General features: G+C 39.8%; 1 protein-coding gene and 1 pseudogene across 2 annotated transcripts in view; both read right to left on the bottom strand.

Annotated features, from left to right (window-relative positions):
• The window catches only part of GLG1 (golgi glycoprotein 1), a 149,477-nt gene that overhangs the window by 64,475 nt on the left and 65,239 nt on the right, over nucleotides 1–19,763 (bottom strand). For both annotated transcript variants that reach the window (XR_004485066.2, XM_004273265.4), the window contains exon 2: nucleotides 845–877. Coding sequence is in view for 1 of the 2 variants with exons in the window: in XM_004273265.4 (XP_004273313.1) it covers nucleotides 845–877 (33 nt within the window). In the remaining variant the exon portion in view is untranslated. The remainder of the gene's footprint in view (nucleotides 1–844; nucleotides 878–19,763) is intronic.
• LOC105748147 (STING ER exit protein-like) lies at nucleotides 15,555–17,658 on the bottom strand (annotated as a pseudogene).

The raw sequence follows: 19,763 nt of genomic DNA, 5'->3' as shown, positions 1-19,763 counted from the left end.
TTTACTTTAAATCTCTGACCTATCTAGACCTTCTTTAGAATAAGTAGTCAACTTAGGCAGCCAACCTGCTTCTCTATTCTTGCAGTCTCCCATTCAAACTATCAAATAATGTGGACACAGAGTGATTTCAGATATATAACTACTCCTCTTTTGAGACACAACTCAAGTATCATCTCCACTATTAAGTGTTTCCTGACATCAACCCACCTGGGCAAAATTCACTCTTGTGTCCCCATTGTATTCTTACAAGTTTCTGCCGAAGCACCTGGTACTTTTCGCACAGATTTGATTTCACGTCACTCTCCTTTTAATGTCAGACTGTATGTAATATGGGGAGATATATAGACACTGAATGTATTACAAATATATATATGACACATATATATGACATTGAATGTATTAATCGTAGTTATCTCTGGAGTTCTTATCTGCTAACTCTAATATATGTCTCTATCTTCAAGGTGCTTATTTGTGTGTCTTTAATTTCTACCACAGTGTTTGGCACACAGTAGATGACTGTATGATGACTAAATGAAACCACTTTAAAATACAAAACTCTACAATTGTAAGCCTGACATGCAAAGAAACAATTTCATATGGTAGCTGTCACTGAAGAAAAATTTAAACTTAAGTATATTAATATTATTTGGCAGAGCCTACTGATTTCGACAATAGAGGAGTGAGTAGGTGTAGATTTACCATAAATGAGGTTAATCACCCTCTTGTTGAGATTAAGTGAATTTAAGAAAACATTATGCTTCCCAGAACAACAGGAAAAGCATCCCAATATCTATCATCATATATATAAAGCACGTAAGGTGAATTATGGAAAATCCATACTTACATGATTGCAGTCTGAAGAAATTTCATTTTCAGGCTAAAAGGAAAAAAAAGAAGAGATGATGTTAAAAAAAATATCCTCTCAAGTTTTCAGACACCACCAAAATAAACTCAAAACAAGAAATCTGAATATTCAACTGAATATAATACTTCAATATGAGGAGTAAAATGGGGCTTATACATCTTTTAGATTGCTGAGGAGAAATATACCAGAAAAGGATGAGACACAGTCCCTTCCCAATCAATGGTACAATCTGGAAATTGGGAAAATGGAGAAGGATGTACTAAAGACATAAAGCAAGAGTGACAGAAGGATCCTTACATAATACTTCATAATTCTGAAAGCTGAAGAGGATTAGGCACAATACAGGTGCCCTCGCTTTAAAGAAAGTTAGATATCTGGAAAAAAGAAGGCTTATTAAAGAGGGCAAAAAAGGTCTGACAATGATTTAAAAATTAGTCTCACATGTCACCATTAGGGGAAGTGAGGTGGTGGGTACATGGGACCTCTACGTCTATGTTTGTAACTTCTTATGAGTCTATAATCTCGCAGGTCTATGATTAAAAATACAAAGTTTAAAAAAACAGAAATTATTTATATATTCCCATGAATACATTTGCTCATAAAGCCAGGTACATATAACAGAGATAAAATGAACTTTCAATTCTGTGACAAAAAAGTAGACTAGGTTAGGCCTTATATTGAATACCTTTGCCATACACTTCTCCTTTAATTTCCTTGTTCATACCGTTAAAGGAGATACAATTGTCATAATGTACGCCATAATAACGCACTATTTCCTTTGAGATTCCATAGTACTCCAACCTGCTCAAACAAAGTAAATTGTGTCCCCTCTATGAAATATTCCTGACATAGGCTGTAAAAGATGCCACTTTCAAAATAAAAAGATTCTCCCTATTCAAGGATAGAAATTCTCCCTATTCAAGGATAGAAATAAGGCAATACAGAAAACAGTAAATATTAACAAATTAAGCAGACACACCTAGCATCACTTTAGGAAGAAAAAGGTCTCCAGGGAACTATTCATTCCACTACATTATTTAGCAGGCATTAATTCTAATGTACAAACTCATTTTTGTACTTTCTTATAAAATATTATATTAAAATTGACTTTAATTAGATTGCTAGGCAATCATGAGATTATAACACACCACTTCTGAACTTTCTCCTTCCTTGTCTAAGTAAGAATAGATATTTTAATGTCTTTCTGAAGTGTCTTCCTAAATCTCAGAAGTCAGCCTCCATACTATGAGTTAATCTAGCTTAACTCTGTTCCCTTCACTGAAATTCCAAGTGCTTAACTTATAGCCCTTAACAGTTTATTTGCAAGAATACTTTATTTTGTACAGGCAGTTTTCTGCCTTATCCCCTTTTAATCTATCCTTTCAATTTTTTCCAATCAATCAGTAATTCTAGCTCTTTCTCAAAGCACAGACAGCAATTAATACCATTAGCATCTCTACTTGTGTTCATTTCTATTAAATGATAACTTTGGATTAAAGGGGTATTCTTGAAAGAAATTCAGAGCATTGGAGAATCTTCAAAGTAAAGTAGTCAAAGAAGATTTAAGTTACCCATGGAAAAAAAGCATTGCCATGTTTACAGTCCATAGGACTTATATCAGCAAATTAATGACTGTTTTAACGTCTTACTTTCCTACAGTGATAGAATGGATTATTTCCCCCAGTTTTCTACTTTTCTTTAATACGATTTGATATCCAGATCCTTCGCCCTGTAACTCTGCATAGCCTCCTGCTGTGGAATGAGTATATACCCTGCTCTACTGATGTTAGGTTAGGCCACTGACTTGCTTTGGCCAATGGGATTTTAGCAGGCATAATATGAGAAGAGGCTTTAAATGTGCTTGGGTGGTTTGGCTTGTACTCTCGCACTCCTGACATTCCTGATGCGAACACCACGTACAGAGAACTGCTAGTACAAGGAAAAGGAGAGACACGTGGAGCAGACCTAAACATAACCTGCAGCCCAGCGCACAGCCACCCCAACTGACCTGCGCAGCCATGAGCAAGAAGAATAAATATTTGTCATTATAAGCCCTTGAAATTTTGAGGGTGTTTGTAATGAAGAAAAAAATGACTAATAAGCCCATCAGGCAAATGAAATAAGAAAAATCTCAAAACCTTTAAGTTGTAATTGGTAACTGCAATGGTTTAATTTAGTGAATTATATTAGTAAGTACAGAATACTACACCTTCTATGAAGGAATGACACAGCCCACAGAGACATAAGTGAACTGCAAATGTGGAGGTCAGTGTTTGGTTTTCATCTCTCTCGCTGTATCAATTTGCAATTGACAATAAACTGGCTTATTATTTTTCTTTCTAGATTTAGTTTTTCTACCCACAGAGAGAAGACAATATAGGAGTGCCATGAGAACAAGGTTATGATGTTAGGCCACTGAGACTCACTGAACTGAACAGCTATAAAGAATTTCTCAGTGTAATTATGAATAATTACTCTTATAAATTTAAAAGAGCCTTTAGAATCAAAGGACAAAGTAGTGGTTCAGAGGAACAGAAAAGAGACTTGCAGAATATAAAATATAAAGTAGTATACCCAAACAGTGGGACCATGAATAATGCCAGCACAAACTAACTTTAGAGAAAGTATAAAGAGAAAATGCTATGGTTTGGCACTCAGTCATTTGATAAGAAACTAAAAGACAGAAATTTCAAGGAACAGAAACAAACATGGGTGCTGACACAGGTCTGGTTCTGAGCCTACACCATGGCCATGAGGTCCCAATCAAGTCACTTCATCAGACGTTATCTATTTCTGCAAATCTGTAAATGCAGATAAGCTTGATGATCTTTAATCTTAGAATAAGAATAGTATGAGGACTAACACCAGAATTACTAAGGTGAAAAAAGGCTGAGGATTTTTTCCTTTTATTAACAATCAGTGAAATAATACTCTGAAATGATCCCAAGAAATCAATCAACAAGTAAAAACTGAATAATTATGAAGTACCCAAAACTGTGCTAGGCATTGTTGTGGGATACAGAAGAAAGGTAAGACACAAATTGTCCCTAACCTCAGGTAGTTTACAATCCAGTTATAGAAATAAAATGGTGAAATGAAGCAAGTGAGCAAGAGCAGGGACTTGAGCTAGGCCTGAAGGTTTAGACAGAAGAATGATTTCCAAAGGGGATGCAAGTTAGATGATCCCCTGCGGCTCAGGAAGAAAATAATGGACCTCTCTTTTTTGAAAAGCTCATGCTTTAATTTATACTTTAATGTTTTTATAATATATGTTAGAATAATTAATATTTTATAAATATATATCTACTAGAGTATGCTTAGTAATTTTTACAAATGATAAGAACATGATCAAGATAGAAAACTGAGAGTTGAAACCTTTCTTCTCACCAGTTTAGGAGTTCTATCCCCATCCCTACCCCTTCAAATCAGAGGCAAAGCGAAGGTTCCTAGCTGTGGAAGCAGTAAATTAGAAGCTAAGCTTTGCCACATTATTAGCTGCTCTCTATTACTCTGGAGATAGAAATCTGGACTTTGAAAAGACTCTTACATCAAGTGTTTCCTCTTTGGAATTAAAATAATTGTCCTCTTAACAACAGAAAACTGGGAGGAGAAAATTTTATGAAAAGCCTCACAAATAACTTTGTTAAATTAATGATCAAATTTTGGAAAAGAGACTGCTGAAGTTACCTATATTAATATCAAAAAAGAAATGATTATGAATAGAGGAAAGAGAAAAAAGAAGAAAATGTGAAGCATCCCCCCAACCAAACACAGCAGTGACTAAAATAGAGAAGGAACTCAGTTAATGCTGAATGAATGATGCAGCAATAGCACTGTAGGAGAGACAAGCCCTAAGTACTTGGAGACACCTGCCTGACTCCAATAAAGAATCTGATGGGGGCTTCCCTGGTGGCCCAGTGGTTGAGAGTCCGCCTGCCGATGCAGGGGCCGTGGGTTCGTGCCCCGGTCTGGGAGGATCCCACGTGACGCGGAGTGGCTGGGCCCATGGGCCATGGCCGCTGGGCCTGCGCGTCCGGAGCCTGTGCTCCGCGACGGGGGAGGCCACAGCAGTGAGAGGCCTGCGTACCGCAAAAAAAAAAACCAGGGGCAAAATCAGGAATGGTGTACTAGGAGGACGCAGAATTCGCGTCTCCTCACAACTAGGGCACCTACCAGGCACTGGTGGGGGACCACGGACACCTAAGGGGACGGGAGGAGCCCCTAGTGACTGGGTAGGACGTGGGGTATGGGGGTAGTGAAGGGGGAGGAGAAGTGGAGGCGGGATGGGACTGGCGCCCCTGAGGGGTGGCTGTGGGAGGGGAAGGTATCCCATGCCCGAAAGGGGAAATTGGGGAACCACTGGGACGGCAGAGGATCAAAAGGGTGCATGGCCAGGTTTACCATGCCCACGTGGGCCCCTGGGAGACTGCTGAAGACCCAGGCCTGATCCTCTGCCCACAGAGGCCCCCTCCAGCTGTGCAGGTCCTGAGGGAGTAGGAGGAAGGCAAGGCGGAGTAAAAGTAAAGGCCAGACCTCCAAGACCGGCACCCCTGAGGGGCGGCTGGGGGAGGTGAGGAGCTCCTACACCAAGCGGTACCCACCTCCGTTAGGGGGCGAGAACCTGGGAGAGAATGTGGGGGAGGGGCGCAGAGAAACAGAAGGGAACGTGGCCAGTGCGTCCCCTGTCCACTTAAGCACCGGGAAGACTGTTGGGCTCCCGGGCCTAGTCCTCTGTCCTCGGAGCCTCCCTCCTGTGCACAGAGCCCAAGCCCCGCCCCTACACCCCCACCCCGGGCCCCACCTCTACACTGGGAGACCCCGTCCAATGAGCTGGGCCTAAACCCCACCCACACACCCTCACTCGGGGCCCTACCTCCAAACTCCAGAACCCCACACTCCAGAGGCCCTCCTTTGGATGTGCTGCCTCTCCCCTTCCCCAGGTCCTAAGCAGAGGCCCCACCCCACGCTGCAACGTGCCCGCCTAGGCCCCACTCCACGCTCAAACATCACCCCCCGACACCCGCCTAGGCCCCGCCCCACCCAAAACCCCACCCCTGCCTAAGTTCCACCTGCTCCTAAACTCCACCCCCATAGCCAAGGCTTTTTTCTTTATTTTTTTCCTTTTCTTTTTTCCTCTTTTAGATTGGGGTTCTGTTTTACCTTGTTGATTCATTGTTGTTGATTCTTTTATATTTTTATTTTTCCTAATAAATCTTTTATTTTTCTAATTTTATTTTATTTTTTATACTTGTTAGTGATCTCTCCTTTTGGCTTGTTGCCCTCCCCCCTCTTTCTTTTCTTTTTTCTGCTGTGGTTTTATTTTACCTTACTGCAGTTGTTTCAATTATAGTTTTATTTTTCCTAATATATTTTTTATCCTTCTAATTTTATTTTGTTTCTTATTCTTTGATATTGTACAGCTCTTTTTTTTCTTTCTTTCTTCGTTTTTTTTTTTCTTTCACCATGCCACGAAACTTGCAGGATCTTGGTTCCCAGGCCGGAGGTTGTGTATGAGCTCCTGTGGTGGGAGCTCCGAGTCCAAACCACTGGACTAATAGAGAACCTCAGACCCCAGGGAATATCAACTAGAGTGAGGCCTCCCAGAGGTCCTCATCTCAGCACCAAGATCCAGCTCTATCTAACTGCCTGCAAACTGGAGTGCTAGATGTCTCAGGCCAAACAACCAGTAAGACAGGACTACAGTACCACCCATCAAACAAACAAAAAAAAAGAAATGACAAAAAAAATATGTTACAGATGAAGGAGCAAGGTAAAAACCTACAAGACCAAATAAATGAAGACGAACTAGGTAACCTACCTGAAAAAGAATGCAGAGTAATGATAGTAAAGATGATCCAAAATCTTGGAAACAGAATGGAGAAAATACAAGAAAAATTTAACAAGGATCTAGAAGAACTAAAGAGCAAACAAACAGTGATGAACAACACAGTTACTGAAATCAAAAATACTCTAGAAGGAATCAATAGCAGAATAACTGAGGCAGAAGGACAGATAAGTGAGCTGGAAGATAAAATGGTGGAAATAACTGCCAGGGAGCAGAATAAAGAAAAAAGAATGAAAAGAGTTGAGGACAATCTCAGAGACCTCTGGGACAACATTAAACGCACCAACATTCGAATTATAGGGGTCCCAGGAGAAGACAAGAAAAAGAAGGGGTCTGAGAAAGTATTTGAAGAGATTATAGCTGAAAACTTCCTTAACATGGGAAAGGAAATAGTGAATCAAGTCCAGGAAGCACAGGGACTACCATACAGGATAAACCCAAAGAGAAACACACACAGATACATATTAATCAAACTGTCAAAAATTAAATACAACAGGCTTCCCTGGTGGGTCAGTGGTTAAGAATCTGCCTGCCAATGCAGGGGACACGGGTTCAAGCCCTGGTCTGGGAAGATCCCACATGACGCGAAGCAACTAAGCCCATACGCCACAACTACCGAGCCTGTGCTCTAGAGCCCACGGGCCACAACTACTGAAGCCCGCGTGCCTAGAGCCCGAGCTCGGAAGCAAGAGAGGCCACTACAATGAGAAGGCTGCACACTGCAACGAAGATTAGCCCCCGCTCACCGCAACTAGAGAAAGCCCGTGTGCAGCAACGAAGACCCAACGCAGCCAAAAATAAATAAATAAGATAAACTTATTTAAAAAATTAAATACAAAGAAAAAATATTAAAAGCAGCAAGGGAAAAGCAACGAATAACATACAAGGGAATCTCCATAAGGTTAACAGCTGATTTTTTTAGCAGAAACTCTGCAAGCCAGAAGGGAGTGGCAGGACATATTTAAAGTGATGAATGGGAAAAACCTACAACCATGATTACTCTACCCAGCAAGGATCTCATTCAGATTTGACAGAGAAATTAAAACCTTTACAGACAAGCAAAAGCTAAGAGAATTCAGCACCACCAAACCAGCTTTACAACAAATGCTAAAGGAACTTCTCTAGGCAGGAAACACAAGAGAATGAAAAGACCTACAATAACAAACCCAAAACAATTAAGAAAATGGTAATAGGAACATACATATTAATAATTACCTTAAATGTAAACGGATTAAATGCTCCAACCAAAAGACATAGACTGGCTGAATGGATACAAAAACAAGACCCATACATATGCTGTCTGCAAGACACCACTTCAGACCCAGGGACACATACAGACTGAAAGTGAGGGGATGGAAAAAGATTCCATGCAAATGGAAATCAAAAGAAAGCTGGAGTAGCAATTCTCATATCTGACAAAATAGACTTTAAAATAAAGACTATTACAAGAGACAAAAAAAGGACACTACATAATGATCAAGGGATCAATCCAACAAGAAGATATAACAACTGTAAATATTTATGCACCCAACATAGGAGCACCTCAATACATAAGGCAAATGCTAATAACAGCCATAAAAGGGGAAATGGACAGTAACAAAATAATAGTAGGGGACTTTAAGTGGGGGCACCCCACTTTCACCAATGGACAGATAATCCAAAATGAAAATAAATAAGGAAACACAAGCTTTAAATGACACATTAAACAAGATGGACTTAATTGATATTTATAGTACATTCCATCCAAAAACAACAGAATACACTTTCTTCTCAAGTGCTCATGGAACATTCTCCAGGATAGACCATATCTTGGGTCACAAATCAAGCCTTGGTAAATTTAAGAAAATTGAAATCATATCAAGTATCTCTTCTGACCACAAAGCTATGAGACTAGATACGAATTACAGGAAAAAACTGTAAAAAATACAAACACATGGAGGCTAAAGAATACACTACTTAATAACCAAGAGATCACTGAAGAAACCAAAGAGGAAATCAAAAAATACCTAGAAACAAATGACAATGAAAACACGATGACTCAAAACCTATGGGATGCAGCAAAAGCAGTTCTAAGAGGCAAGTTTATAGCAATACAATTCTACCTCAAGAAACAAGAAGAATCTCAAATAAACAACCTAACCTTACACCTAAAGCAATTAGAGAAAGAACAACAACAACAAATAAAAAAACCCCAAAGTTAGCAGAAGGAAAGAAATCATAAAGATCAGTTCAGAAATGAAAGGAAACAACAGCAAAGATCAATGAAACTAAAACCTGGTTCTTTGAGAAGATAAACAAAATTGATAAACCATTAGCCAGACTCTTCAAGAAAAAAGGAAGACTCATATCAACAGAATTAGAAATGAAAAAGGAGAAGTAACAACGGACACTGCAGAAATACAAAGGATACTGAGAGATTACTACAAGCAACTATATGCCAATAAAATGGACAACCTGGAAGAAATGGACAAATTCTTAGAAAAGCACAACCTTCCGACACTGAAACAGGAAGAAATAGAAAATATAAATAGACCAATCACAAGGACCGAAATTGAAACTGTGATTAAAAATCTTCCAACAAGCAAAAGCCCAGGGCCAGATGGCTTCACAGGCAAATTCTATCAAACATATAGAGAAGAGCTAACACCTATCCTTCTCAAACTCTTCCAAAATATAGCAGAGGGAGGAACACTGCCAAACTCATTCTATGAGGCCACCATCACCCTGATACCAAAACCAAAGATGTCACAAAAAAAGAAAACTACAGGCCAATATCTCTGATAAACATAGATGCAAAAATCCTCAACAAAATACTAGCAAACAGAATCCAACAGCACATTAAAAGGATCATACAGGGAATTCCCTGGTGGCTCAATGGTTAGGAATCTGCCTGCCAATGCAGGGGACACGGGTTCAATCCCTGGCTCGGGAGGATCCCACATGCCATGAAGCAACTGGCCCATGTGCCACAACTACTGGGCTTGCGCTCTGGAGCCCACGAGCCACAAGTGCTGAGCCCATGTGCCACGGCTGCTGAGGCCCGCACACCTGGAGCCCATGCTCTGCAACAGAAAAAGCCACTGTAGTGAGAGGCACATGCACTGCAACAAAGAGTAGCCCCTGCTCACAGCAACTAGAGAGAGCCTGTGCACAGCAACAAAGACCCAACACAGACAAAAATAAATAAATAAAATATTAAAAAATAAATTAAAAAAAAACTTTAAAAAAAAGGATAATACACCATGATCAAGTGGGGTTTATCCCAGGAATGCAAGGATTCTTCAATATACGCAAATCAATCAATGTGATACACCATATTAACAAACTGAAGGAGAAAAACCACATGATCATCTCAGTAGATGCAGAAAAAGCTTTTGACAAAATTCAACACCCATTTATGATAAAAACCCTCCAGAAAGTAGGCATAGAGGGAACTTACCTCAACATAATAAATGCCATATATGACAAACCCACAGGCAACATCATTTTTAATGGTGAAAAACTGAAATCATTTCCACTAAGATCAGGAACAAGACAAGGTTGCCCACTCTCACCACTATTATTCAACATAGTTTTGGAAGTTTTAGCCACAGCAATCAGAGAAGAAAAAGGAATCTAAATCAGAAAAGAAGAAGTAAAGCTGTCTCTGCTTGCAGATGACATGATACTATACATAGAGAATCCTAAAGACTCTATCAGAAAACTTCTAGAGCTAATTAATAAATTCAGTAAAGTAGCAGGATACAAAATAATGCACAGAAATTGCTTGCATTCCTATACACTAATGATGAAAAATCTGAAAGAGAAATTAAGGAAACACTCCCATTTACCATTGCAACAAAAAGAATAAAATACCTAGGAATAAACCTACCTAAGGAGACCAAAGACCTGTATGAAGAAAACTATAAGACACTGATGAAAGAAATTAAAGATGATACACACAGATAGAGAGATATACCATGTTCTTGGACTGGAAGAATCAACATTTTGAAAATGACTATACTGCCCAAAGCAATCTACAGATTCAATGCAATCCCTATCAAACTACCAATGGCATTTTTCACAGACCTAGAACAAAAAATTGCACAATTTGTATGGAAACACAAAAGACCCCGAACAGCCAAAGCAATCTTGAGAAAGAAAAATGGAGCTGGAGGAATCAGGCTCCCTGACTTCAGATTATACTACAAAGCTACAGTAATCAAGACAATATGGTACTGGCACAAAAAACAGAAATATAGATCAATGGAACAGGATAGAAAGCCCAGAGATAAACCCACACACATATAGTCACCTTATCTTTGATAAAGAAGGCAAGAGTATACAATGGAGAAAAGACAGCTTCTTCAATAAGTGGTTGTGGGAAAACTGGACAGCTACATGTAAAAGAATGAAATTAGAACACTTCTTAACACCATACACAAAAAGAAACTCAAAATAGATTAAAGACCTAAATGTAAGGCCAGACACTATAAAACTCTTAGAAGAAAACTTAGGCAGAACACTCTATGACATAAATCACAACAAGATCCTTTTTGACTCACCTCCTAGAGAAATGGAAATAAAAACAAAAATAAACAAATGGGACCTAATGAAACTTAAAAGCTTTTGCACAGCAAAGAAAACCATAAAAAAGATGAAAAGACAACCCTCAGAATGGGAGAAAATATTTGCAAATGAAGCAACTGACAAAGGATTAATCTCCAAAATATACAAGCAGCTCATGCGGCTCAATATCAAAAAAACAAACAACCCAATCCAAAAATGGGCAGAAGACCTAAATAGACATTTCTCCAAAGAAGACATACAGATAGATGGCCAACAAACACAGAAAAAGATGCTCAATATCACTAATTATTACAGAAATGCAAATCAAAAGTACAATGAGGTATCACCTCACACCAGTCAGAATGGCCATCATCAAAAAATCTACAAACAATAAATGCTGGAGAGGATGTGGAGAAAAGGGAACCCTCTTGCACTGTTGGTGGGAATGTAAATTGAGACAGCCACTATGGAAAACAGTATGGAGGTTCCTTAAAAAACTAAAACTAGAACTACCATATGACCCAGCAAACCCACTACTGGGCATATACCCTGAGAAAACGATAATTCAAAAAGAATCATGTACCTCAGTGTTCACTGCAGCACTATTTACAATAGCCAGGACATGGAAGCAACCTAAGTGTCCACTGACATATGAATGGATAAAGAAGATGTGGCACATATATACAATGGAATATTACTCAGCCATAAAAAGAAACAAAATTGAGTTATTTGTACTGAGGTGGATGAACCTAGAGTCTGTCATACAGAGTGAAGTAAGTCAGAAAGAGAAAAACAAATACTGTTGCTAACACATATTTATGGAATCTCAAAAAAAAAAATTGGTTCTGACAAACCTAGGGACAGGACAGGAACAAAGACACAGACATAGAGAATGGACTTAAGGACACAGGGAGGGGGAAGCGTAAGCTGGGATGAGTAGCAATGACATATATACACTACCAAATGTAAAATAGAGAGCTAGTGGGAAGCAGCCGCATAGCACAGGGAGATCAGCTCAGTGCTTTGTGACCATCTAGAGGGGTGGGATAGGGAGGGTGCGATAGGGAGGGTGGGAGGGAGATGCAAGATGGAGGGGATATGGGGATATATGCATACATATAGCTGATTGTTACACATCAGAAACTAACCCACACTATAAAGCAATTATACTCCAATATACATGTTAAAAACAAACAAACAAAGCAACCAACCCCCCAAAAACCAAAGAAAGGTAGACAGGATGAATAAACAGAACCAGTGCTCTAGACTGATTTGTTTAATGAATTCAGATGCCCGCAGCTTGGGTAAGAAACTGGTAATTAGATCAACTAGGGATCCGGATTAGCTCTTTGAATAACCACAACAGATTATTAAAAAAAACTTTGCTTAGTTCATTTGGCTTTTCTAAATCAATGACTTAAATGTTTGGGGTATTATTGTACTTTAATCTCGTAACTGGGTAAATTAAGCTGAAACAGTTGATTTTAAGGCTTAATACCCCTAAGCCCTTCCTCTAGCTCTGTAAACTCAGTATGGGCTTTAAGGGATAGAATTGTGGAGAAAGAACAATAGACTAGCAGAAATATTTAGCTATAGAAGCTCTGTGATTTTATTTATTTATTTTTAATACTTATTTATTATTTTATTTATTTTCTCCTTTATTTTTTTTGGCTGTGTCGGGTCTTAGTTGCGGCACATGGGCTTCTCCCTAGTCGTGGCTTGAGGGTTTTCTCTCTCTAGTTGTGGCACGCAGGCTCCAGGGTGCGTGGAATCTGTAGTTTGCGGCACGTGGGCTGTCTAGTTGAGGCACGCAGGCTCAGTAGCTGCGATGCACAGGCTTAGTTGCCCCATGGTATGTGGGATTTTAGTTCCCTGACCAGGGATTGAACCCGCATCCCCTGCATTGGAAGGTGGATTCTTTACCACTGGACCACAAGAGAAGTCCCTAGAAGCTCTGTGATTTTAGATGGGTCACTTCTCTAGACCCCCAAGGACAGGCTTTGGACTATAACAGGGATTTCACCACCTAGGATCCATGACAGACTTAGGAGTGAGACTGTCCTGAAACTGAATACAAACTTCTGTGTGCAACTATATTTTCCTGAGAAGAGAATCCACAGCTGTCATCATAATCTCAAAAAGATCCATAAGTAAGTCAGAAAGACAGATATAGCATGATATTGCTTATATGCGTAATCTAAAAAAAAAGACACAAAACAGAGATACAAAACAGATACAGACTCACAAACTTAGAGAACAAATTTATGGTTACCGGGGGGGATAGGGAGAGGGATAGTTAGGGAGTTTGGGATTGACATGTACACACTGCTATATTTAAAATGGGTAACCAGGGACTTCCCTGGTGGTGCAGTGGTTAACAATCCACCTGCTAATGCAGGGGACACAGGTTCGAGCCCTGGTCCAGGAAGATCCCACATGTCACAGAGCAACTAAGCCCGTGCGCCACAACTCCTGAGCCTGTGTTCTAGAACCCGCAAGCCACAACTACTGAAGCCCGTGTGCTACAACTACCGAAGCCCGGACACCTAGAGCCTGTGCTCCGCAACAAGAGAAACCACCGCAATGAGAAGCCCGCACACAAGGAAGAGTAGCCCCTGCTCGCTGCAACTAGAGAAAGCCCGCATGCAGCAACAAAGACCCATCCCAGCCATAAATAAATAAATAAATAAGTAAAAATAAAACTAAAAAAATGGATAACTAACAAGGACCTCTTGTATAGCACAGGGAACTCTGCTCAATATTACGTAACAACATAAATGGGAAAAGACTTTGAAAAAGCACAGATACATGTATATGTATAACTGAATCACTTTGCTGTACACCTAAAACTAACATAACATTGTTAATCAACTATACTCCAATATAAAATAAAAAGTTAAAAACAAAAGAACACTGGACAGGGCTTCCCGGGTGGTGCAGTGGTTGAGAGTCCGCCTGCCGATGCAGGGGACACAGGTTTGTGCCCTGGTCTGGGAAGATCCCACATGCTGCGGAGCAGCTGGGCCCGTGAGCCATGGCCGCTGAGCCTGCGCATCCGGAGCCTGTGCTCTGCAACGGAAGAGGCCACAACAGTGAGAGGCCCGCATACGGCAAAAAAAAAAAAAAAAAAAAAAAAAAGAACACTGGACAGCCTTCAAAACAATACTATGGCAGTCTTCAGAATAATAATCAAAGCCAACAATGCACTGAAGTACAGTTGACCCTTGAACAACATGAGTTTGAACTATATGGGTCCACTTATATTTGGATTTTTTTAAAATAAATGCACACTATGGTTTAAAAAAAAAAAGAAACACGGGTCTAAGATGGTCGAGATTCTTTCCAGCTTTCTGAGTCCATAAAAGCTGAGATGTGGAACACAAAAATAGAGTATTTGTTGAATTCCACACCTTTTAATGCAGGTAATTTTTGTATTATGATTATGGTTTCCTACTACTTCATCTTAATCATTCTATGCTGGTCAAAGTCACAACAAACAGGTTTCAGAATATACTGCTGAAAAGCTTGAGTCTCGATGTTCTCAATTAATTCAACCATCACATTCACTTAAGAGGATGATTTTTGCAAAGAGTAGAAGTCTGGAACTACGATTTCCCCAAAGGCGAACAGGCTGAGTTAATGAGTCTGGCAGGAGAAATTAAAGGATTCACAAAACTAACTTGGAAGTTGTCCCAGTTTCTGAAACAGAAATCTTGGGAATTAGACTGTGTCTAAAATATGAAACATTCTATAGTCACATCCACTGAAGTCGAACTACCCACCAGATCACACCTGATACTAAATTAAGTGGCAAGAGACTCTGTTTATTAATCACTAAGAGAAAACAAAAAAACAACAAAACAAGAAATCAGTAGCATTGGTGCTTTCACGGCCTTGCAAAAATCTGAAGGCTGAGCAACAGCGCGATGCCTCCTTCTGATTAGAAACATTCTGCTACAGTAGTAAGTAAATTCTTCTTCTGGGAGTTACATTAAAAACCCCGTAAACTTCCAATCATATAAGCAATTCATTTATTAACTTGGCCCAAACCACCTCACTCTTGCCCACCAAAAAAGCACACTGAAAATAATATAGTTGGTAATGATTAGATAAACTCAGTCGTTTACTCTGGGTAAACTTCCCCTGAGCAAGTGTAAACTGAATATTAACCCTCAGTCAGATTCATAACTAAGTTCCTTTAGTGCCTTATTCTGGCTGAGTCAGAATTAATTTTTTTTTTTTTTTTTTTAGAATTAATTTTTTAATAAATTTATTTATTTATTTATTTTTGCTGCATTGGGTCTTCATTGCTGCGTGCAGGCTTTCTCTAGTTGCGGCAAGCGGGGGCTACTCTTCATTCTGGTGCAGAGGCTTATTGCGGTGGCTTCTCTTGTTGCGGAGCATGGGCTCTAGGCGCGCAGGCTTCAGTAGCTGTGGCTCATGGGCTCTAGAGCATAGGCTCAGTAGTTGTGGTGCACGGGCTTAGCTGCTCCGCAGCATGTGGGATCTTCCCAGACCAGGCCTTGAATCCATGTCCCCTACATTGGCAGGCGGATTCTTAACCACTGCACCACCAGGGAAGTCCCCCAGAATTAATTTTTATTTGTACCCAGGATAGCTGCTAAGTATTGTTTTTCCAAAAGAACAGTGATAAACATAAGCTTCATGCCCTCCAACTGTGCTCTGATTCACTAAAGAGTTTTGCTTTTGTATGATTCTTTAACATTCATCCATCTTTTCAGAAAGGATTTACATACAGGTTCAGTGCGAAATAAAAAGAAAAGGTATGAAACAGAGTTACAGATGCTGGCTCTCAAGTAAATTACTGTGGTAGAGGAGGTAAAACATGAGTCTGTACCTAACGATCACACAAAGTTGAATGTGGAGTTGAAGGAGCTGATATCTTAAAGAACCAAAGAAGTACCACCACCCCTCATGAGTTAGGATGATAGAATCAGAGAGAGTCTAATGGAGGAGGGAACAATTGAGTTCAGCCTTAAAAGGAGGTTGTGATTTGGTGATGTAATACTGTGTCTAGGTTGCGGCAGATGAGAGGGGGGCTGTGAACACTAGGTGTGGAGGAGTTTGAAAGGTATATTCTGTACAGAGGGCAGAGACCTGAGCAATAAAGTGAGGAACTCTGTGGTGACCATTCTTAGGCTTACATATTTGGCATCTCCTAATACACAGTGAGATAACTACAAAATTTTAGTAAAATCCCAACATTGGTCTAACAGTGGTTTGCCATCATCCATATTAATATGTTATGGTAAACTCAGTGCAGAGAGTGGTGCTTCAATTTACTGTTATTTACCTCTGTGCTCCCCCAATGGGTGGTGGGGTTAACAACAGGTAAATAATGTATAATTACTTTTTAATAATCTTTAAACATTTTATTAACTTTGAAGAAGGAATAAGAACAGCTACTTTAGAAACTGGAGACACTCAAGCACTGATCTATTCATAGAGTTTTTACACAGCTCAAGAAGTGTACATCATAGGGGCAAAAAATAGTACAGAAGACCTATATACAGAAAGATTCAGAAAAATCCATTTCTAGAAAGCAGATCATATGGACTCACAGACCTCACTGAATCTAGGAGAATCAAAGGGAAACAACATAAAGTCTTCTGCTGGGGCATAAAGGTAGGAACCAGTCCATGTAGTCTAAGAAAAGCTCTTTTTCCTCTTGATCTAAATGTTTGCTTACAGCTGGGTTCAGAGAAAGGTCCTGATCATTTGAACTGATTGTTAGTCAAAGTCCCTTTCATGTTTGCTTTCTTGGCTGCTAGTTCAGCTAGCTCTTGCAACTGCCTGTTGCTCAGGACTTTGCGTTCCAACTGTTTTTCAATCACTTTGGCATTCTGTGCACACAAGTCAGCAATTTCCCTAGCCTCAATCTTCTCTTCCTCTTCATCAATAGCAGACACAGTGACCGAGCTGAACGTGCCCATGTCTTTAGTCCATTTGGTCATTAACACCTTCTTAGGAGGCTCTTGTTTCTGGGTATATGTATTTCATTTTCCCAAAACCCTGGCCAAACTTGACTACTGCTCCATCCACAATGGAGGTCATGGGAGCATTCTTCAGCTGGGACTGGCAGAAGAGTGGCAGTCTACACTTCGTACACTTCTTCCTGTGCTGTCCTTCCACACCTTCAGGCCTCCAAAGATACACAGTATCTTCAACTTGTGTTACAAAATTTGTGACTGTGTTTGGCAGCATCAATTACATAGACCAATCCTGGGGACTCATGGGTAATTTCTCTGACAGTCCAGTACCAGGATCATCTGGCAACACGAAGAGTAACAGACGTCAAGGAGCTTCTCACCATCATCATATTCCTCCCCAGTTCAAAGGTGTTGGAGCAGACGACTGACCAGGGCACTACTTTAGGTGTAGTTCAGAGAAACAGCCCAAAAACTCAACACCAAGAATGTTACTCAATGTTACTTCTATAGGAACATGATACAATTTAAAGGGACAAAAGATAAATAGGCAAGACCCCCCACACACAAATTAGGGCCCATTTAACCCTGGTTCTTGGACAGTCAGGGGACTATGATGAGGTCAAGACTTACTTGTCTTATACCTTTAAAATGAAAAATATCCTCAATGGCCTTTAATTCTAATTAGATATATATATATATATATATCTCCATATCTATATCTATATTATAGTGGGAATTAGCAAACGGTTCTGCTCTGGTTCAGGTAACACACTTACTCATAGATAAAAAATACTGGCAAGACTTGCTGCTTTGTCAAGTACTAATTCATTCACCTTCAATGAGGCTTTAGCTCTATTTTAAAAATATTAAAGCACAACAACCTGGCTAATTACTGGACTTAACAGCTCACACACCAAGACCGAGCAACTCTTGACTCACTGACTGAATGATCCATATCCATGAAGATGCTATGCCCCAAAATTCACTTTGAGAAGTCAAATTACATCTTATTTTTGCCTAAGAAAACTCTAAAACTTGTTCAAATGACCAAATGGAAACACTCAAAATTAATAAAATTTATCATCTTCTGTGCCCAGAGCAGGGAATGACAAATAAGGGTATAGTAATCTAGTTACTGAACAAAAACTGCATCATTACATTATGGCCCAAAGGATACACATTGGATTATCATTTTACAAATCTTAAAGTTTATTAAGACATGTAAATTACAGGGCTTCCCTGGTGGCGCAGTGGTTGAGAGTCCACCTGCTGATGCAGGGGACACGGGTTCGTGCCCCAGTCCGGGAAGATCCCACATGCTGCGGAGCGGCTGGGCCCATGAGCCATGGCCGCTGGGCCTGCGTGTCCGGAGCCTGTGCTCTGCAACGGGAGAGGCCACAACAGTGAGAGGCCCGCGTACCGCCAAAAAAAAAAAAAAAAAAAAAAATGTAAATTACAAAACCAAGTAATTTTCTGTACTATAAGAAATATTGTGAAGTTTTTCCCCATCCCCCCCCCATTTTTCTATTATGAATCAGAAATAAAGGTATCTATAAACTGTAGGAGACAGGTCATCCTCAAAAGAATGTTTAGAGATATTTCTTTCACATACAGAGCTCATTCAACCTTTTCATCAACCTTCCATTTGGGACTGCCTAATACTGAAGAAATACAGGGATGGTTTTGTAGTGACAAGTGCTTTAAAATCCAATTATGGCCTTGCAAGGACTCTGCCTCACTTCACCATCGTGAATGAATTTTTCTGGAACTAAATCATCCTCATGAGAGCCTACTATCAGCAAGGAGAAAAAAGTTACCTCCTACCAACTCTTTTTTTTCTCCCTAGGAGACAACTTAGAAATTCAGAATCCAATTTAGTCCTAATTTGGGGCGGCGGGGAAGAAAAAAGAGTCAGGCATTCTATCAAATGCTTGGCCAGATTCCCCTTTAACCTTCAAGGGAAAGAATCTTGGACAGGTCTGTCAACATGGCTTCCAGCCATGACAGGCACACAGATGCAAAGAGATAAAAGACCTTGTTTTTCATTGCCCAGTTTCCTGGATAAAGTCAGTTTTGGTGCCCATGTTACAAGAGTGGCACCTAGAGCATTACCATTCAGTCTAAAGTGCCTAACATTTATAAACTATTTTGCAGACAATTCATCAAAAAGGACATACTTCCTCTGAACTGTGAGGCTGCAATGACTACTACTACTATGCCAACACTACAAAAATACAGCACCAAAATTCTTCTGAAATAGCTACTCACAGTATTTTTCATACCTCATAAAAACAGACACCATATAATAGATCCCCTCATTTCATCGTGTTTGAGAGGAAACATGGTAGAAAGAATTCTGGATTAGGAGCCAAAAAACTTAAGTTCTGATTGCAGTTCCATTGTATATTGATTGCATAACAAGCCTTGATCAAGTCACATAATTCTTCAGGCTTCAAATTTCATGTCTACAAAACAGATAAATCCTGCTTTACGTACTTCACAGGGCTGTTATGAGTAGAATTATTTAAAAGGCCTTTGAAAATTATACAGGGCC

The sequence above is a fragment of the Orcinus orca genome, chromosome 20 (genome assembly GCF_937001465.1).
Source record: "Orcinus orca chromosome 20, mOrcOrc1.1, whole genome shotgun sequence".
NCBI classification, from domain to species: Eukaryota; Metazoa; Chordata; class Mammalia; order Artiodactyla; family Delphinidae; genus Orcinus; species Orcinus orca.
Note: the sequence above shows the minus strand (reverse complement) of the source record. Positions and strands in the feature narration are given on the sequence as shown.